The 22,542-nt window shown below is 39.7% G+C and overlaps 1 protein-coding gene, 1 long non-coding RNA gene and 3 pseudogenes across 2 annotated transcripts; all 5 read left to right on the plus strand.

Annotated features, from left to right (window-relative positions):
• The first annotated feature begins 241 nt into the window (after positions 1 to 241).
• On the plus strand, positions 242 to 947 carry LOC124391696 (histone H1-like). Its single transcript, XM_046858445.1, has 2 exons — positions 242 to 719; positions 889 to 947. The coding sequence occupies exons 1-2, from the start codon at positions 242 to 244 to the stop codon at positions 945 to 947; spliced, it is 537 nt and encodes a 178-aa protein (XP_046714401.1).
• Positions 948 to 1,109: 162 nt separating this feature from the next.
• LOC124391419 lies at positions 1,110 to 1,476 on the plus strand (annotated as a pseudogene).
• A 514-nt stretch (positions 1,477 to 1,990) lies between these two features.
• On the plus strand, positions 1,991 to 2,367 carry LOC124391585 (annotated as a pseudogene).
• A 4,350-nt stretch (positions 2,368 to 6,717) lies between these two features.
• On the plus strand, positions 6,718 to 8,759 carry LOC124391490. The gene is made up of 3 exons (XR_006926986.1): positions 6,718 to 6,782; positions 7,374 to 7,515; positions 8,398 to 8,759. It is a non-coding gene; the product is annotated as an uncharacterized LOC124391490 (long non-coding RNA).
• An 11,871-nt stretch (positions 8,760 to 20,630) lies between these two features.
• Positions 20,631 to 21,655, plus strand: LOC124390851 (annotated as a pseudogene).
• Positions 21,656 to 22,542: the final 887 nt, after the last annotated feature.

The following is a 22,542-nucleotide window of genomic DNA, read 5'->3' on the forward strand; positions in this document are numbered from 1 at the left end:
CGTACGCGCGAAATGTGTGCATAATAGCGCGGGATCTTGTCTTCGGCGTCTTATTTACGACGAGAAACGCTGCGAGAAAACACACTCGCGAGCGTGTCGCGGAAGCGCACTGATTCGGCCCGGTTGAGTCTACAACGTTCTCATGCTTGGTTTTAAGACCGGCCCACCAGCAGAGGGGCGGGAGGTTTCTGTGTGTTACACAGCGTATACAGAGTCTGACTCGCACTGAGATACTAGAGAGATGGCAGAAGTTAAAAAGAGAGCAGCGTCGAGGGCAAAGAAAGCCGGCCCCAGCGTCGGCGAGCTCATCGTCAAAGCGGTTTCCTCGTCCAAGGAGAGGAGCGGTGTGTCGCTCGCCGCCCTGAAGAGAGCCTTGGCCGCCGGCGGATACGATGTGGAGAACAACTCCCGCTTCAAGCTCGCTGTCAAGGGTCTCGTGCTGAAGGGAACTCTTCTACAGAGCAAAGGGACCGGCGCGTCTGGCTCTTTCAAGCTAAACAAGAAGCAGACCGAAGCCAAGAAGACCGCAACTAAGGCGAAGAAGCCCGTCGCTGTTAAGGCAAAGAAGCCCAAGAAGGTGGCGGCCAAGAAACCTGTTGCCGCCGCCAAGAAGTCCCCGAAGAAGGCAAAGAAGCCCGCAGCGGCTGGTAAAAAAGCCACTAAGAGCCCGAAGAAAGCAAAAAAGCCGACGACTCCTAAAAAGGCAGCCAAGAGCCGTGGTAAACATGTTTGTTTGTTCATTTATTTCATGTCTACCTTAACTAAACGGCTCTTTTAAGAGCCACCTATATTTTCCCCCAAAGAGCAACATTTTGGATCCTCCCATGATGAGACTGAAAGCAAATACAAGATAGGGATTTATGATATATAAATACGCAAACTATGTAGAGTTTCAAAACAGCGACAGACACAGGTATAGAGATGCTTATGATTACATGGTAGGCTGAGGCTGAATGAGTTTCACCATTTGTCCATTTGTGATTGGATGTTGATCACATGGCGATCTAAGCCAATGAGAGAGTGGCTGTGTTGCCTATATCACTGAGTTTTCAGCGCGAAGCATTCACTATTATTGACTTGTTCCTTGAACAAATCTGATCTGCAGCAAAATGAGGGCCAAGGCCAAGACTCGCTCATCCAGGACAGGACAGGACAGGACTGCATTTTCCTGTAGGCCGTGTGCACAGGCTTCTGCGTAAAGGCAACTATGCTGAGCGTGTTGGTGCCGGCGCTTCCTTTTACCTGGCGGCTGTGCTGGAGTATCTGACCGCTGAGATTCTGGAGTTGGCTGGCAACGCTGCCCGTGATAACAAAAAGACTAGTATCATTCCCCGACACTTGCAACTCGCTGTGCGTAACGATGAGGTGCTGAACAAACTGCTCGGCGGAGTGACCATCACTCAGGGTGGTGTGCTGCCTAATATTTAGGCTGTACTTCTGCCTAAGAAGACTGAGAAGGCTGTCAAGACCAAGTAAAGTCGTCCTTTGCTGCGTACCCAAAGGCTCTTTTAAGAGCCACCCACTTTGACTCAAAAAGTGCAAGTTTGTTCCTTTGTGTATAAAATTGTATTCATTCTAGAAAGTTACACCCAAAAGAATTACATTTAATAAGGCCCATTGGAATAGTCTAATAATCATGACATTCTCATTAGCGACTGAGAAGCATAAATATAATAGGGAAGTATGCTTGTTAAACAAGGTCTGAAAAGTGAAACTAAATTGCGACGGCCGTTTTTGTGTAACTATAGAACAGAGGAAAACAGTGAGGGACGGAGGGACGGAGGGAGGATGGGGTGGAGTGTTCAAACTGTGGCGCTGACTAGGTCGAAGCCAATAATCGTCGAGTGACGTAGAGCGATCGATCCAATGCAAGATGAGAGGTTTCGAGACGCCCAATGAACGCAAGGCGTCGTTCAGGCTTAAAAAGCCAGCGTTTGCTAGAGCACTTTTTATTCTGTTTTTTTGTCCGTGAAGTGCAGAGCTCAACGCTATGGCAAGAACTAAGCAGACTGCCCGTAAATCCACTGGTGGCAAGGGGCCCAGGAAGCAGCTCGCCACCAAGGCTGCTCGCAAGATCGCTCCGGCTACCGGCGGCATGAAGAAGCCTCACCGTTACAGGCCCGGCAACGTGGCTTTAAGCTCATCCGCAGGCTGCCCTTTCAGCGCCTGGTGAGAGAAATTGCTCAAGACTTCAAGACTGACTTGCGTTTCCAGAGCTCCGCCGTGATGGCTTTGCAGGAGGCGAGCAAGGCATACTTGGTCGGCCTGTTCGAGGACACCAACCAGTGCGCCATCCACGCCAAGAGAGTGACCATCATGCCCAAGGACATTCAGCTGGCCCGCCGTATTTGCGGAGAGCGCGCTTAAACAATAACTCTGTCCAATATACACAAAGGCTCTTTTAAGAGCCACCTCATTGTCTCTGTAAAACGAGCAAGTCTATACCGTGGTTGCTGTAAACAAATGATTATATAGTGTCTAGTTTAGAAGAATGGAGCGCTTCAGGAGACACGTCTGATTTTGTGGCTATGTCGCTGGGCATTTTGTGTTTACTATAGATTATTTTAGTACTTGGTGACAGTAGTAATAAAAAATACAAAAAGCAGGTCGCTTGCTGTTCTCACCACATCTATGAACCTCATCTTTGGCCTTCCTCTTTTCCTCCTTCCTGGTGGCTCCATCCTCAGCATTCTCCTACCAAAACACCCCATGTCCCTCCTCTGCAAATGTCCAAACAATCTCAATTGGGCCGCTCTTTTACTTTGTCCCTTAAACGTCCTACATGCGCTGTCCCTCTAATAAACTAATTTCTAATCCTGTGTATCGTCGTCACTCCCAACGAAAATATTGACATCTTCAGCTTTGCTACCTCCAGCGCCACCTCCTGTCTTTTACTCAATGCCACTGTCTCTAATCCATACAACATCGCAGGTCTCACCACAGTCCTATAAATTCACTTCTGCCACTTTTCTCCACCCACTCCACTCTGCCTGCACTCTTTTTTTTCACTTCTCTAACACACTCTCCATTACTTTGCACTGTTGATCCCAGGTACTTAAACTCATCCACCTTCTCCACCTCTTCTTCCTGCAACCGCACCACTCCACTGCCCTCCCTTTCATTCACACACATGTACTCTTACTTACTCCTACTGACTTTCATTCCCCTTCTCTCCAGCACATACCTCCAACTCTCCAGGCTCTTTTCAACCTGTTCCCTACTCCCAACACAAATCACAATATCATCCACCATCATCATAACTTCAAGGTGTTACTGATCAACTTTATTCCCCTGTAATTACAGGTCTGCACATCTCCCTTATTCTTAAAAACCTGTACCAGCGCACTCCTTCTCCATTCCTCAGGCATCCTCTCACCTTCCAAAATCGTGTTAAACAACCTGGTTAAAAACTCCACTGCCATCTCTCGTAAACATCTCCATGCTTCTGGATATATCTCTGCTTCTCCATCTGTCTTTTGGTCCTACCGACTTTCCACTCTTTATCCTACCTATCCTACTTTATCCTATCGCTACAAATCCTTTTCTTCTTCCTTAGTGTTCAACTTCACATACAGCTCCTCATATGCACCATATCCCCATAGGGTGACGTATAATGGCACTTAGTCCTCCTCCTTCTTAAAATAAGTGCCATTAAAATAAGTGCCACTGCCATTTCCAAAAAGGAAAGAAAAAAATGCATTTTTAAACAGAATCTTGTTACTGTGAACATGGCCTAAAGGTGTTTTTGTTAATAATAGTTAGTTTTGTTGCTGTAGGATTGAAGTTTCACAGTTAAACAAATTAAAGCTATAAAGGATTAACATTGCACTTATTTAGAATTGCAGTTTTAATAAAATGCAGTGCATTAAACGTGGATTGGTGAGCTACAGTAGCTAAAACGTCCCGGCATTTATTTGGTGATATAGCATACATCAGAGATTCTGACTCTGACAGACATCAGAGATTGTAATCTAACGCATGGAATTTAAAATCATTTGAGTGTGGAGAAGTATGGATTTTTGGAATGAAAGATATGTAGAACCCTGTTTGTTTGTTCACAATTTATTTTACCACAGCTAAACTGTGTTTGAGTTGTAGGTAGTAGTTGTACCTGTGTGTGTGTGTGTGTGTGTGTGTGTGTGTGTGTGTGTGTGTAGGATCTTCTGGGTGGATGCATTGAAAGTTCAGACCTGAGCGGCAAACTACGGCAAGTCCTGGTCACTCCCGTGTCTCATCCGTTCGCTCTCACTCAGGTAGCTTTCTCCTTCACCTTTCACCCCCTTTACCACTCACTCACTCACTCGCTCCTCATCAGTCCTCCACTCACTCCCTCAGATCCACTCATTTTTCTCGTTTCTCACCCCTAACATTACTATCTACTTCATCCACACCCTTCCATATCTGCCCCTCGTTTTCCCTCCCCACCCCTTATCTTTTTCCTCCCCCCCTTTTCCCTCCATTTTCCTCTCTTCTCTGTGCCCAGCTGAAGCCGGTTTCCTCTCCTCTAATTTCGTTTCTCCTGCATCTTGCAGCAAGACCGCTGGATCGACTGGACAGACTAGCAAACCAAATCCATCCAAAGGGTGGATAAACACACAGGGTGGAACAAAGAGACCGTCCTCGCCAACGTTGAGGGTTTGATGGACATTATAGTGGTGGCACCCAACTGGCAGTCGGGTAAGAGCAGTTAGAGAAGGCGCCACGTGCGAGGTTTAAAGAATATCTGAAAATCATACCTGAGTAAAAATATAGATTACTGCACAACTTACTCCATTACAAGTTTAAAGTAATCGACTGCAATACGAGTTAAGTATATGATTTAACAGTATTTGAGTATTCGACTTCATATTGTTATGAAGAAGCCCTGATCCTCAACTACTGCTACTACTACAACACTGCATTATCCAAAATCAGCACAACAACTTCAACATGCCAGAATGCAACAACCAATCAAACAAGTCAGTAAACAAAACAAAAAACAAAGTAGTAAAGCAATCTTAAAAAAAAAAAAAAAAGGCTCTATCAAATGGACAAATAAAATAAAAGTGAATCATTTTAGATAAAGTAAAACCAAAAAATTACTTAAGTATAGTAAAAAAAAATAGAAGATTTGCTTAAATACTTTACATATACTATACTTTACCACTGGTATTCACTTTGCTTTTGCTTTTAGAATACAGTGGTGGACTAAGTCCACAGAACATGTACTTGAGTTAAAGTAGAGATGCACTTGGTAAAATATGACTCCAGTAAAAGTAAAAGTACTCTCTTTAAACCTTCACTTGAGTGAAAGCACAAGAGCATTTGCCTTTAAATGTACTTAATTATCCAAAGTACTATGATTTTATTATGGCTATATTATTCCTATTATCATTTTTGTCACAAGACTGTTGTTTATTCATTTCAGATTGAAAAGACTCTGTTACTCTTAACACACCAGTTTGAGTAAGAAGACTCTTCCCTAAATGTTCTGCTTGCTGTTGAACTGACGCTGAACTGAATGTTGGTGATAAGTAGATACCATCAAGCGCCGGTCAAAACAAATTCCAAACAGAGCATGCGCTTGACACTGATTGGTGGCTTGCTGTGTGATTGACCGGTTAGGTTTTTATCTGCTCATAAACAAAAAGAAACGATTGATTTCGCAAAATGTATTTGAGTAAAAGGTAAAAGATTTGACTTTAAAACATTGTGAAATTGAAGTAAATCATTCGGAATGGAAATACTTCAGTAAAGTACAGATACGCAAAAAAGCTACTTAATCACAGTAATGAATTACATTTACTTTGTTACTGTTCACCACCGTTTGAATACCGCAGTCTAGAATAGACAACAACTATTGTGTTCATTATAAACTGAGGACATTTATATCAGAGCAGATTTTTTATTATAAATGGTCAAATTGTACATGCTGATAGTCTGCTGTCATCTTTTCCTTTAGTCCAACAGACCTTCTAAAGTCACAGCGTTTCATTTTTATTTGTATAGCACGTTTAACAATAGACAGCTTTACAGATAAAACGGTTAAAAAAGAATGTATAAGTTTGTGTGGCAAGGAAAAACTCCCTGAAATGGTACGAGGGGGAAACCTTGTGAGAAACCAGATTAAAAAAGGAACCCATGTCCATTTATGATAGTTTGTTGTTAAAGTGTGCAGTGACGGGCTGTTAAATGCAACCTGTAATATTATTACAGTCCAGATCCATCCTCAAAGTTCTTGTGTTGAATCATGGGCCTGTGGTGTAAAGTAGAATTGATAATCAGCATGTGCTCCCATCTGTTAGGCACTAATCACTGTGGCATAAACAACAGAGGCTGTACTCATCTCTGCTTCGCCAAATCTAATGGGTTCGTGTGCGTGTCCTGGCGAGCCTGACGAGCACCCGTGCTCTACCAGTGAGTTTCTCACACACACGCGCACACACACACGCACACTCATTCACATAAAACGAAAGGGTGGACTCAAACTGGACTCAAAAGGGTAGAGTATTGTGTTGTGAAGTGTCTCTTTTTTTTCATTGAAATATTTTTCTGTCTCTTCCAGTTGCAGCTTACGTTCCAGTCGTGCCCGACAAAGTGACCGCCGGCACGCAACGGACAAACCTCAGCAGGGTCGACCCGCACAGAAGTGAGTTTTGGAATAGTAAAAGCATTGTAAAAATGTTGAATCTCTTGTGTTCTACATTTGTTTGCTAACGCGGATCTCGGCTCTTTCAGCTGCACGGAGAAGAGCAGCGCTGCGGATGGCTGCGTTCAGAGTAACGTGGTGTCTGCGCCTCACGGTAAGAGCTTCATTATAACTGTGTGTGTGTGTGTGTGTGTGTGTGTGTGTGTGTGTGTGTGTGTAAGATCTCACTTAGTATCTCACTCTATGATCTCTGTTTTGTCAAAGATAAAACGCTTGTTCGGGATGAATAAATTATTACATTATAAAAGAGAACGGGATAAAGGGGACTTGCTAGAGGGGGAATGGGGAAGAGGAAGAACAGGAAAAAAGGTGGTGTGAAAGAAGAAAGACTGGGAGAATGGGTGTGGGAAAATTGGGAAAGAGGTAGTGGGAGAGCTGGAATTGAGAAAGTTGGGAAATGTGGAGGAGGAATAGTGGGGGAGGCAATGGGACAGGAGGACTGGGAGAGGAAGAATAGGAGAAGGAGAATGGGACTAGAGCAAGGGAGAGAAGTAATAGGAGGGGGGTGGGAGAGGAGGAGTAGAGGGGTATGGAAGAGAAAGAATGGAGGGTGGGAGAGGAGGAATGAGATTGAGGAATTGGGAAAAGGGGAATTGGCAGGAAAGTTGTATAATATTTCTGGAATGTGTCAAATAGAATGAGTTTTGCGTGAAGAGTTCTTTTGTTTGTTTTTTTTTGTCCTCAGACACAAAAGTCCAAGTTCGCCGATTCCGGAGTGAGCAACTTATTGTACAGTAACCCTTCCTACCGAACCTCAACACAGGAAGTGAAAATAGAAACAGCACAGAAACCACCAATATACAACCAGCTATGATATAAAAAAAGAGGTACGCGTACTAAAAAAAATAGAGAAGACTTTTTTCCCGTCAGGTTCTTTTTTTTCTTTCTGTACTACTGGGTTCATTTTTCATCTGTTATTACATAAAACACAAACGCAGATCAGGTCAGATATGTAAATGCAGCTTAAGCATTGACACACACTCTTTTTTTTCTCCACTCTTTTACCATGTAGTCAGACTTTAGGAGACTTTAGGCACGATGTGTATGACACGTAAGCTAACGCCGAAGAGTTCAGACATACGGAAATCATCAGAGCGACTCTTAAGGGACATCATTAGATAGATAGATTTTTTGATTACACAGTATTTGTTTAATACACATCATATCCTGTAACTGTTTTTGTTTTTTTAACTGTTATTAAAATCATTTGGAAAAAACGAAAGCAGGACATAACAGCACACTGAGACCTCTTAAGCCGTGCACTCGTCCCTTTTTAATCTGTTGTTCTTTCCTCCACTCTTTCTTCACTACAGCTTTCTCACCCCTACAACTCCCTCTCTCCTTTCATCTTCTAATTTCCTGTTTTCCGTTACACCGACATGGCGAGAGCGAAGGTAGTCAAACAGCATGATGAGACGCTTCGGACTGAAACAGAGTGTGTTTTCCAGAGAAATTGTTCTTTAATCCAGAACTAAACTTAAGATCAAAATGACTTGCATGCACACGTGTGTGTGTTTCAGTCTGAAGCTGTTTAATGATATTAAATTGACATTGCTTTTGTATCACGACATTCTGGTGTAACTATAGAGTTTAATGAGCAATTAATCTTTTGAATTAAATTTTTTATGGCATCACTGAACATACCTGCATGAAAACTGTGTGTGGGTTTATCTTAAGTGATAAACCTGCTTGTGTGTGTGTGTCAGCAGGAGGGCAGTTACACCACCGAGAATATTCGTATCGTGGAGGGGGTGTGTCTGCTCTCGGGGGAGGAGCTTTACTGGGAGGATCTGAAGCAGCTAAAGGTGCTTCTGATGCGCACCGATACGGTGTCCTTACTGGCCAGCTCCGCCTCCCTCCAGGCCAGCTCCGCCTCCCTCCAGGCCAGCTCCGCCTCCCTCCAGGCCAGCTCCGCCTCCTTGGACGACACCGAGACCGAACAGCTGCTTCTAGGCGACTAATCGGAATGCTCAAGTTTGAGCACTGCTCCCGTGGTGACGCCCAAACGCCACAGTGCACTCCCTGACATGGGCTGGGTCCCGAATCGCAAGCCATCCACTGAGAGCGAAGTGTGAAGCTTACATATATATATATATATATATATATATATATATATATATATATATATATATATATATACATATATATATATATATATATATATATATATATATATATATATATATATATATATATATATATATATATATATATATATATATACATATATACATACACACACACACACACACACACACACACACACACACGATCTTCCACACGTCTTGCAAAACAAACATACATTTAAAACACTACTCTACTGGAACCTAAACCACACACACACATCTTCAGTGCAGTGGACGAAAAACTCTGACTTTTACTGTTTTCTGAGAACCGAGCACGAACATTTAAAGAAACACTAGAATATAATTGATTAATATACTGGTATTTCTTTTCTTTTTTTACTTTAACTTAAATACAGATTATTGTGTATAAAGCGACTCAGTGGTAAAGACGAGACGTTCATTAATTTTTTTTTTTTACAGGATGCTGTCCCTCATCACTCATCTCACCTTCAAGAACTTTATTTATCTAAATATCATTTTTCTGTATAACGTGCTGAAACTGCTAACGGCCTCATGGGACCCGGAATCAGGAGGGCGCCGATGTCAGGAGCTCTGTCATGGTACTTTCTGAACCTCCTGAGAGATTCCTGCTTTCTCCTCATCATTTATTTTCTTATTCTACTGTTCTTTGCAAATTGAGACAGTATAAAATATAATGTATTTGATTGGTAAAAGGAACAGTTTGGTCACAAATAACATGCACACAAATATCCACACAGAAACACTACTATTTACCCAAAAAGCGCCAACTGCATCAGTAGAATGGGTTACAAACCATTCGGATTTTAAATGTAGATTTTAAATCAGATTTTTCTTCACGTTTTTACACTTTTTAAAGGTCGGCTTGTTTCATTTTCCAATTTAGGGGTGATAATATTGTGGGCCACACCTGTATTTTCCCTTGAGCTTGACACTGAAGTAATAACAGATCCACTCATCTTTGATGACTGTCACGTTTACCTCTTGTTTTGTTCGCTCCGCCCTCCACTCGCGAACCTATACCGTATGTTTTTACATTACGATATCATAATTAAGTTCTGTAACTTGTTAAATTAAGACTTTAAGAGTCCTGGGTAGGCTAGGCCATGTTTCGACTTGATATTTTTTTACATTACGATCTTCATATATATATATATATATAAAAAGGGATGCACCGAATATTCGGCCACCAAAAATTTCGGCCGAAAATGGCCCAAAACTGCATTGTCGGTTTTCGGCCGAAAGACTTTGATCACCGAAAAAACACGACCGAAACAGTTTGTTGTGATGACGCAAACAGAAACCGTGCCTGCACGTGCTTGTCTAAAACAACATGTCTGCGGTGTGGACGTATTTCAGTATATCTGAGAAAGACCCACGGATAGCGATTTGCAAAACATGTAATGCCGAAATTTCGTCTGAAAAACCTTTCTCCACGTCGGGTTTAATTTATAACCTGAAATCCAAACATCCAGATCACTATGCTGAATATGAGAGAAACACGGCACAGAAAAGCAAAACCCCTCCGGGCATGCGCACTCCGTCTGTGGCGGACGTTTTTGAAAAGGCAGGAAGTTTCCCAGTGATATTGTTGTATTGTTGTATCTTTAAGCAGTTGCACTTGTTCTGAATGCACTTTGTTTTTATGAAAGAACATATTTAATTGTACAACCTTTCAGCAGGCCAGAGGGCCTGTACATTATTATTTAATGTACACGAGTGCATTTAAGTTAAACATTTAAGTTTGAATTTAAATGTATTTTATCCTGTGCATTGTTGCAATGTGCTATAAATAAATATTTTCATAATTTGTAATTGATTTATTCTTTGAAACTTTAATATTAATTTATGCAATTAAATTTAGTAAGGTTAGTACACAGTCATAGCCATAAATGCAATGGTAATAATAATTGGCATAATTTCTTTCGGTTTTTCGGTTTTCAGCCTTGCTTTCCTCTTTTTCAGTTTTTGGTTTCGGCCCAGAATTTTCATTTCGGTGCATCCCTAATATATAATATATTATATATATATATATATATATATATATATATATATATATATATATATATATATATATAATTCTGAAATAATGTCATCCTTCAGTTAAAGGAGCTTTTGTCCTGTCTATACCATAACACCTTTTCCACAAAGAGTGTAAAATGTATAAATGTATAAAGAGTGTATATTTTTTATTATATATATATATATATATATATATATATATATATGTGTGTGTGTGTGTAACCCTATTTTTAAACCCAAAAGATTACAATTTTATATTGTTAACGTAACTCAGAAAAACCTGGATTCCCGGCAGTTGAATGGTGAATTGGCGTTAGTATTCTTCTACTTAAACCAGTCTCTTATTACAATAAAGAAACCCCAATGAATGAAACACCAGAGATACATTTAAACAAAAATGTATGAAACCAGTAAACAACTGTAGAAGTGTGAAATATTTAGAAAATAAAATATTGGTATCAAAACGATATGAAAAGTAAAATTAAAGACCTCAAAACATATAAAGAGATACAATATAACAAAAACCCAAGTGCACAATATTACACAGTCTATCAGAAAAAAACTCAGTCCTGTATGCAATATATACGAACCATCAACTCCGTCACATACACTAGCAGTGGGTTCGTTGGGGCCCAGTTGGTGCACATTCACAGTGTGAAGAGTTAAAGAAATCCTCTTAAGCACAAACTTGGAAAAATCACTTACATCCATCCAAGGAAACCAAGATGAACAGCGAACAGCATCAACACACTGTTAGCGTAGTGAATAATTCCCTCAGCATGGAGTCAGGTCGATCCGAGCACAGGGTAACCCTGCGATCTTTACAGCAGCAACACCGCAACACGTCCAGTCGCAAAGTCCCAGGTCCAACTAGATCCTGTCTGCAGTCACTGTTCACACACGTTGCTAATGCGATAGCCGCTAGGCCTTGATCACACGTGATGGCGGAGATGGTGTCTTATAAACAGGCATAAAATAATCGCAACCCTCTGTCTCCTGTAGCACACACAGCCTGCACGCAGTCTCTTCACGCCCTGTGCGTTGCTCCTCTCATCCGCGTTGTAACTCTCATGACCTTTAACCTTTTGGTCAACAGTCATTGGACAACAATAAAACATTTACATTTAACAAATTAATTTTCTGGATTTAAAACAAACCGATATCGGAACAAAAAAAACAAACAATGTGGCATGTAATATTAAATTTTGAAATATAAATAAAATAAATAAATTGTCATCATAAAACTTTGGAAACAAACCACATTTTTAAAGTTTCCTATATATATATATATATATACACACATATACACTCTTTAAATAAAAAAAAAATTAAAAATTTTATGCTGCCATCGCATATGCATCTTCCATCTTGTGAGATGCCTTACTCTCACTCTTACTTTTAGAGTGCATTTTCCTGTTTCTCCTTTTTATCAGCGTCTCCAGACGCCCAGAACAGAGCCTGTCTCCGGCAATCTTGAACCGACGCTCACCCACGCACATGCTGCCACATACATACTTACTGTATGGTTTATACGACGCAACACTATGAATTGCTCTGTTTTGCTAAATTATGTATAACTTGTTAAACTGTTATTAAATTACAGTATATTACCCCATACTTTCATTGACCATTCTTTAAGACTCCTGGGTAGGTCAGGCCATGTCTCGATGTTTCATATTACGATGGGGTCGTCTCCATCGTAATTCAGGGACTACCTTTATATATATATATATATATATATATATATATATATATATATATATATATATATATATATATATATATATATATATATATATATAACAACCAACAAAACAACCAAAAAGAATAATAATTTCCATCAATTAAAAAAAAGCAATCATTCAACCATTAACAGTTCATGCCTTGGAGTAGAAAAAGTGCATAAAGACAACATTCATTAAAGCTCAGCTTTTTACACTCTGATTGGTTAAAGACAGATTCCTGCATCTCTTCTTAGATGCAAGTGCATCATGTCTGGTTTTAGGTTCTGAGCTGAGGAAATCCTCAGGATAGAGTGAAGATGTTCATCAGTAAGACTCCTGAGTGGTGTTTTGTTCATCTTCATTAAAGAGAACAGTTGCTCACACAGATATGTGCTGCCGAACATAAAGAACATTTAAACAGTTTGGGCTCGGAGTTGGAGCAGTGTGTCAGGGAGGAAACATGGAAACTGTGCAGCACACACAGAGTCGTACTTTGACTTGAGCGTGTATCTACACTGGAGTTCAATCAGCTCCATTTAGAGGTTGGATGGTGCGCTTTACACGTCAACCACAAACAGATTACTGAGCAGTTCAAATCTGCATTTCTGGGATTCAAAGTCGGTAAATCTCCGGGTAAATTCAGCGCTGAGTACGCGGAGTTTTTCAGCGGTCTCGACTGACGCGCCCGCGCACTAACAAAGCATTCTGGGATTTGTAGTATTAGCGATGTATGCGCTATATACTGGCTGGCCAGCTCTAATACACACTTGATATGATCTCGAGGGCCAAAAATAATTACCCGCGGGCCAGATCTGAGTTTGACACCCCTGGAGTAAATTCTTTAGAGGTCACTTAGAATTGATGATAAACAACTCTGGAGGGGAAGGAAATTGTTGCAGAGTAAAGTCAAAGTACCTCTGAAAAGAGTTAAAAAGTAGCAGAGTCAATTTCAAGTAGCTCAGAACTGTGTAAAATAGTACAAGAGTTAATTTGAAAAACACTAAATGGAGTCAAATATCACTTGAAAGAGTAAAATATTAACACTACATTGAGCATAATTGACTCTGGAAAAATGACTATCAAAAGAGTAACTTTTACTCTTTTTAGAGAGGGACCAAATGTTATATGGAATAGAGTAAAACTTTCTTCAAATTGAGTAAATTTTACTCTGGCAAATTTACTGTGTAGGATGTGTTCTTGTTGTAAACCTAATTATCTTTTCCAAAACAATGACTGTGGCAGCGTGTACTCCTTCTAAAGATTCTACAGTTTGTCTTGTGTAGAGGTCAACCGATCCATCGGTTTTGCAGATTAACCAGCACCGATAGATACAGATACAGTTTTTTCTGGTAGCATTCGTCGATGGAGCATCAGAGAAGTTCCACTGCCATTCCGAGAGCGGCCTCTAGAGGTGAATCACTGATGCCACTGATGTTTGTTTTTACACGTGACACTGCGCTCTGCACAGAGAGCACTATATTGAATGTATTATTTATAATTTGTTAATTATATAATTGTATTTATTAATTAATTTCATTTTGCACATTTTTATGATTCAATAGGTTTTTCTTTTTTGCAATTAAAAAAAATCTATTTCACATGCTTATTTTTTATCCAGTATCTATTTTGAAAACTAGAGGTCAACCAATTTTTTACCGATAGCTAGGCTGGATTGTACTTGCCCATAACGGATTAATCAACTCATTTACTGATATTTTCGAAATGGATACTGGATAATACAACACTCCATGTAAAATAGTAAAAAAAAAAAAAAATAACATATGTCCTGTCTATACCATGCTACCAGAACACCTTTTCCACAAATTAACTAAGGCATTTCCAAAAAAAACATTATTTTGCAGAAAACACACTGATCAAAATTAGAAAACAACAATGACTGTAGCACGGAAAAAGATTACAACAAAATTTTCTGACGGTAACAACAGTCAGCAATTAGTAGTGTAACCCTCTTACTGGTTAGGTTTCTTTTACTAAACATATGTGCATATAAAAGCTATAGTCATAATTATTTAAAAGCTCATTTTAAATAACTGCACCATTCAGATAATTTGTGTCTGAAGAGGTTTGATTTATAATAAGGTTTAAGTATACTATTCATTAAACTGTTTTGTGTTTAAAGAGATTAACATTTTTTATGTGATCTGAAAATTAGTGTATCCCTTTAATTCGTCAATGGCGGCGAAAGAGTTAGGAAACCCCTTGTATTCGCTAAAGTTTGGTTTAATTGCACCTGGAAGACATGTGCTGGTTACTACCTAGTTTTATTATCTTTTCTGTGATTGTATGTTAATTATTTTATACCCACCCATGCATATGAGAGTGTGATTGCTGGTTAATGAGTCAATTAAATGAGAGAAAGATAGAGACGAGTCGCGCTCGAGAGAGTTTCTGAAGAAGAAACGCTCGTGCGGGGAAAACGGTAAAATAACGGCTAAACGCGTGTTATATTGGTTTTGTTTTCTTTGTAAAATTGTTTTTTTTTGTTTGGTTATGCCTTAACGTTAATCCAGGAGATGTGTTAACGGACTGTTGTTTGTCTTATCGACTGTTTTTGAGACTTTTTGCTTTTGAGTAGAAACTACCCGTTGTGTTGATACGGACGTCTACGTAACATTACAGGGCCAATATACTGCATTCAGCATATTACCGGGGTGTTGCGCTATTTTCAGTTGGACACTTCGAGAGATCAGTTTGAGTTCAGGTTGTGATCGGGTGAGTGAAAAGCACTTGGTGGAGAAAACGTGCATTCATCAAGACTGTTTGGTTTGCCTTGGATCGCGGGAAACGTAGCACTATTCACTTAGACTGTGAGTGATCACCGGAGCACAGGTATCTGCTACTGGGTTTTGTTTGGCTCATTTGAGTGAGCCAAACTGAAGAGGGCAGTTTAAACTTTTCAAAGGCCACAATGCACACCAGCAATGACACAGGCCTGCATCGGGTGGGTTGTGTGAGTGAGTGTTCGCTTGTGTGAGTAGCCCCACTACTATTTTATGTTGAGATTTATACTTATATACTTTATACTTATGTGATACAAGTGTTGATTTAGAATTGCAGTTGCACTGTTACAGAAATAGTTAATAGTAAGAGTGTTTAGGGATTTTCGTTTGAGTGCATATTCATTTATTTGTGTATTTCATTTGAACTGTTTACGTTGTTTATTCAGTTAATGGATTGGACAGTAATTAATTTATTTTGTTATAATACCTATTGACTATTGTTATTCATACCTATATATTATTATACATGTCAACTTAATTACTTAAATATATAAATAAATAAATAAATATAAATAAATAAATAAATATATATATATATATATATATATATATATATATATATATATATATATATATATATATATATATATATATATATATATATATATATATATATATATATATATATATATTCTATAATTTATATCTCAATCTATTTTATATAGCAAAAAAAGAAATAAATACAAAACTGTTTCTTTTACGAATGGTTCTTTTTTTCGTTTATTTCAGAGTTCGGGTATCAGAGTATTTGAAGTTCTATGGTCGAGAGACCCCAAGTTATTGAACCCGTCGCCCCACCCTAAAGAGCTTAGACTTGACACAACTAAGTAGGGCAGGGGGCGCTACAGTAGGAAGTGTACAGGCCTCTGCTCTGAATGACTTCAGCACATCTGCGGCCACAGGACAGCACTAGTCTCTCACACTGCTCTGGTGTGATTTTGGTCCACTCTTCTTCCAGTCTCCTCCACAGTTCGGTGACTGTAGTGGGTTTCTTAGCCATAACTTTGTCGCCAAGGATTTTCCAGAGGTTCTCTGTTGGGTTGAGATCAGGACTCTGGGCAGGCCATGTCATTATTTCAATGTTTTCAGTTTCAAGTAACTGCTTTACCCGTTTTGCTGTGTGACATGGAGCGTTGTCCTGAATGAACACTGCGGGCTGATTGGGTGATGAACGCAGGAAAGGAACCATATGTTGTTGAAGAAGGTTCTGATAAACATTTGCATTCACTCTGCCATGTAGCTGTATAAGAGGCCCAACTCCTGCTGCAGAAAACATGCCCCAAACCATGACACTTCCTCCTCCACTTTTCACTGACATCTTTACACACTTTGGGTTCAGTCTTTCTCCAGTTTGTCTCCAAACATAATGTTTCCCATCGGACCCAAATAAATTAAACTTGCTTTCATCACTGAAGTGAACTTTGGACCAGTTCTCCCCTGTCCACACAACATGCGCCTCAGCAAAGCTTAGTCTAGCCTTTTAATTCTTTCTGCTAATGAGAGGTTTGGTCACTGCAGAGTCGGCTTTCAGTCCAAATGCTCTTAAACGTTGAGACACTGTATGACGAGACAGATCCTTACCCTGTTCAGCGCTGAACTGGTGAGCAATTCCAGGTGCAGTGTGGAAAGGATTGCTCATTGAGATTCTCCACAGTATCCTGTCCTCTTTTGTATTTGTCTTCCGTGGACGACCAGCCTTCTTGGCAGACTTGAATGAATTTGTGATGTTGTAAAGATTCAATATTCTTGAAATCACAGATTTGGAATGACCAACTTGTCTTGCTATGGCTGATAGGGTCATCCCTTTGGCCTTCATCTGGACAACCTGCTGCTGGAGGCTTTCAGTCACTTTAGAACGGCCCACCATCTTGCAGAGTCAGTGAAACTGGAAGTTAGGCTGCCAGTTAAATAGGGGTTGACAGATAATCAAGGAAATTAGCACCAGGTACCAGATTACCACCAATAACTGGGAGGTATCTGAAAGTGTTCTCTAATTTTGATCAGTGTGTTTTCTGAAAAATAATGTTTTTTTTGGAAATGCTTTAGTTATTTTGTGGAAAAGGTGTTCTGGTAGCATGGTATAGACAGGACTAAATATATATATATATATATATATATATATATATATATATATATATATATATATATATATATATATATATAATACATATATAATTATTATAATAAATAATTATTACTGTCCACTATTAATTATTAAAGTAAATGTAATTTGTGCAATTTTTTTTAAAGTTTATATATCAGTGTTAGACTCATTAATCCATTAAATATCATTCTAATTCTTAATAGATTGTTGTGCTAAGAGTAACAGAGTCTTTTAATCTAAACTGAGGTTATAAGCAAGAGTCTTGTGACAAAACAGATAATAGGAACGGCAAATTTTGTTCTTTGCTCAAGTGAAATATTTTACCCAGTGTAGCTCAAGTCAACATGTGCTGCTCTCTTAGTGACTCATAAGGTTGATGTAAATGAGTTCTCCACACTCTCTGAGGTAAAGTTTGGTGTTCCGTAAGGATCTGTCTTAGGCCAACTGCTTTTCTCTTTATATATGCTGCCTCTGGGTGAAATTATACATAAACATGGTATTCGCTTCCATTGCTATGCTGATGATAAGCAGTTGTATATTTCAGCAAAGCCAGATGAGAGAGATCAGCTTAACAATGTTAAGGAGTGTGTAAAGGACATTAGACAGTGGATGCTTGATAACTTTCTTCTGCTCAACCTAATTTTAATAGGAACACATGCAGCTAGAAGCAAATCTTCCGATTCCGTAGCATCTCTGGATGGTGTTTCTGTTTCAGCGTGTACGGCTGTCAAAGACCTTGGTGTTATTATTGACCCTAGTCTTTCCTTTGAGGCTCACATGAATAATATTACCAGGATCACCTTCTTTCACCTAAGAAATATTGCTAAAATTAGAAATATGATGTCGTTACAGAATGCAGAAAACTAGTTCATGCTTTTGTTACATCTAGATTAGACTACTGTAATGCTTTACTGTCTGGGTGTTTGAGTAAGTGCATAAATAAGCTTCAGTTAGTTTAGAATGGAGCCGCAAGAGTCCTCACTAGATCTAGAAAATATGACCACATCACCCCTGTTTTAATCAGTCTACACTGGCTCCTAATAATAGTAAAGGTGCAGGCTATTTGTTGGTACCTCAAATAATGAAGACTACAGCAGGGGGCAGATCTTTCTCTTATAAAGCCCCACAGTTATGGAACAGCCTTCCAATCAGTGTTTGGAACTCAGTCGAGGTTGAAAACTTACTTATTTAGTCAAGCTTTTATCAGTGGATTTATTCTTAGGTAAAGGCGCAGATCTGGAGGGAATATGGATATAGAGTGTTTGGTGAACTGGGATATTTGTATGCTGTCGTCCCCTCACTTTCACATGTTCACTCAGGTTTGTTGACGGTGGTGTGATGGGTCATCTCTTATTACAGAGATCCCTCATGTTGGTGTTACCTTCTGGTTCTCCCTTTTAATTATGCTGCCATAGCGAGTCTTGCCAGAGTCCAAACTGCACAGTGAAATTAAATTTCATACAACAATAAAGACACATAATCCATATCCTTCTCTTCCTGTCACCCCTCTTCTCTCTCTCTCTCGGTCGAGTTAAACATGCTCCTGAGGTTTCAGTGACCACTGTTCCTGCCCCTCTCCCCTCCGGGAATCTTCCACTTCGTCCAGGCCTGCCTCTTGATAGTGTACTTTTCGCTTCTCATCATCATCACTGTACCCCGCAATATTGTATATCTGCTATAAATGGACATTCGGTGCAACCCAGTTGAGTCTGGTTCCTCACAAGGTTTCTTCCTTATGCCATCTCAGGGAGTTTTTCTTGCCACAGTCGCCACTGGTTTGTTTATCAGGGAAAAACTTACTTATAGAGAACATATTTACTTTTAATCACCACGGACCAGTTGTTCAAAAAGTTTAATCCGGATCAAAATGATCTGGATTTGGAAATCCTATTTTTTCCTATCCAGGATCAGGTAATCCGTCTTTTATACCGGTTTTTCAAAGCAACATTGGACTGGATCACCCTGATCCAGATACACAGTTTTCAAGATTACCAAATCCGGATTACCTGTGCTTTTTAAATGGAACAACATATCACAATGTGGGCTACCAGCTATGTAAAGAACAGGTAGAAGAGCCAACATGGGGTCACTGTAAGAGTTTTTTATTTTGAGACAAAACAAAAAATTAACAAACATCCACTTCCATTCATAATTTATTTTATGTCCCCTTATCTGAGTCACAAAAAATAAAAAACAAATATACACTAACAAATGCATTGTGGATATTTAGAAAACGTCTTAAAAAAATAAAATGGCTAAATGTCCAATAGTCAACAAAATAAAGAACGTTCAGGGTTCTGTTTCATCTGAGGAGGAGAGATCAGCATTTCCAAGCTCTGCTTTTAGGAGGCGGATCTGAAGTTTTGCTTTGGTTTGCTGCAGTTTAGTCAGCTTGATTTGTTCCTCTGCCAGGAGTATCTGTGCTTCTGCTCTTTCAGTCTCTCGTTTTAAAAGTAATTAATAGGCATCATTATTATTCGGCAAAGGACGCTTCAAGCCTCTTTTCTGAGCTCCTGTGACTGCTGGCTTTGCCAGTGAGGATCCAGGTTGTATTTCAATAATAGGGCTGAGATCCAGAATGAATGTTTCCTCTGCATTAGGAGGAACTGACTCCACTTTCCTCTACAATCATAGGCTCACCATCCCCTACAACACCTTGAATCCCGTGCAGAGCTTTAGAGTTCTCACCTCCAATAATGTCCAGAACAGTCCAGAATGTCCTCTGTATTCACCCTTCTTAAAGGGTTTGTTGCCTGTTTGGGTGTTTTTTTGCTTCAGCAAGGTCCTTTGTTGATCTGGCCCTCAGATTCTTCCATCTAAATTTCACTTGCTCCAAGGTCCTCTTCTGGCCAGACCCCATTGTATTCACATTCCGGGTGATTTCTACCCAAATATCTTTCTTCCTTTTGTTTGTCACCATTGCACTCATAACAGAGCTTTCTACTATTGAGGCATAATGGCACTTAACACCCTCCAGCAGTGCATGCGTTTCTGCAACAGTGAAATTAGGTCCTTTTGAGTCCATGGTTCCACCTCATCTGTTGCAGTGACCATAGTATTTAGAGGCCTTTGGCATGATTGATTGAATTAAACACAAGCCACAGCACGTCAGCCAATTAGTGTGTGGGTATTTGACAGCCATCTTATATTCAGCCTTTCTTAGAGGACTTAGAGTGAGGCACTGACATGACAGGTATTGTCCATCACTACCACCGTTTTGGTGGAAGAGGATATCGTCAAAGGGTGTATGTTGAGCGCATACAACCACTGGAGCAATACACCACTGAAGAACTGTATGCTCGCTTTTGCTCTGGGAATGCTGATATTAAGTACATTGCAGACCTTGTCAGGCCAAAACTTTCAACAGAGAACATGAAGAAGTCACAGTCTGTCTGTGGAGGAACAGGTCCTCATTGGTCTGCGCTTCTATGCATCTGGCACTTTCTACCAAGTAGTTGGTGACACTATAGGAGTGGACAAATCAACTGTGAGCGATGTAGTGAAAGCTGTGTCAATTGCATTGGCCAGCCTGGTCAATCAGTTTGTTTCACTTCCAAAGGATGTCCAGATTGCCCAGGCCAAGCACAAGTTTTTTTTCTTTTGGGGAACATGCCCAATACTATTGGGGTTATTGACTGCACTCATGTGCATATCCAAGCACCTCATGAGAGGGATTGGGAGTACATCAACCGAAAGGGGAGGTGCAGCATCAACATCCAACTTGTGGGCGATGCTGACCTCATCATCACAAACTGTGTCGTGAAGTGGCCTGGGTCTGTTCATGATGCACGTATCCTGAGAGAGAGTGCTTTATACAAAGAGTTCCAAACCAACCGACCGGATGGAATAATATTAGGAGACCGTGCCTATCTACTCCTACCATTGCTGATGACTCCTTTTCTTGCAGCAACCACACCTGCACAGGCACTGCTCATTGCAAAACAAGATGTGCAATTGAACGTTTAAATGGAGTTCTGGAGAGACGCTTTGCATGCCTTAACTACTTGCGAGTGGAACCACAGGGAGCATGCAACATAATACTAGCGTGTATCGCCCTGCACAACATCGCTATCAGGTGCAATGTTCCTCTCTGTGATGTTTATGATGCACCTGAGCCTGTTGAAGAACCAGACCAACCTCTGGCATTCTGTCAGAATGAGGGACTGACTGGACATATAGTAAGGGATGAAATTGTTAGACATTATTTTTGACAGGCTCATCTCTGATGATTGTTTCTTTGAAATTAATATACGGTGATGAATGACAGAAAAATGGAATATATTATTTTTGTTTGTTATTGAAATCTGTTTGGGGGATTATTTCATATTTCATTATTTTTACTTTACTATACTGAATAGCTTAATTGGTAGCCTATGTCTACTTTATCACTGTTACAACAGTTACACAAGTCAAGTACAAAATATAAATAAAAGTATATACACTAAATTTATCATTTGACCAATTTTAAAGTTTTACTACATTTTCCTCCTGGAATCCACCTTGAAATCCTACCCCCTGTTGGGATTAGGATAATCCTGTTTTTTTGGATCAAAGTTATCCAAATCCTACTGACAAATTTTGATCAACACAAACTGAAGGTTTGATCCAGATATTAACTAGGATTGGATTCTGTGATCTAATCTGATTTCAGATTTCATTCTTTCCCTTTTAAACAACGCATTTTCAAGATTTGATCCAATCCGATAACCAGAATCCGATCATCTTACCTTTGAACAACTGGCCCCACATTATTTGTGTGAAGCTGCTTTGAGACAATGGTAATTGTTAAAAGCGCTATACAAATAAAAATGAATTGAATTGAATAAGGACACTAGCCGGAAAAACTCTCAGTATGGATTTTCGCAGATAGTAGATAGTTCCAGCAATCGACTACCGATGCTGATGAATCAGTCGACCTCAATAAAATAAAACAAAAAAAAAAACATAATCGGTCAATTAATCGATTATCGCCAAGTACAATCCAACCTAGCTATTGGTAACATTAAAATCCAATATTGCTTGACCTCTAGTAATGTGCACAGGAAACAGCCTGTTAGACCATATACATTTATACCATACAAATTCTTATAAGGACATT

Source organism: Silurus meridionalis, chromosome 9 (assembly GCF_014805685.1).
Source record: "Silurus meridionalis isolate SWU-2019-XX chromosome 9, ASM1480568v1, whole genome shotgun sequence".
Taxonomy (NCBI): domain Eukaryota; kingdom Metazoa; phylum Chordata; class Actinopteri; order Siluriformes; family Siluridae; genus Silurus; species Silurus meridionalis.

Coding starts and splice junctions, on each gene's coding strand:
- LOC124391696 (XM_046858445.1), top strand. CDS start 242: ATGGCAGAAGTTAAAAAGAGAGCAGCGTCGAGGGCAAAGAAAGCCGGC. Junction 720..888: donor AAAGGCAGCCAAGAGCCGTG/GTAAACATGTTT, acceptor CAAACTATGTAG/AGTTTCAAAACAGCGACAGA.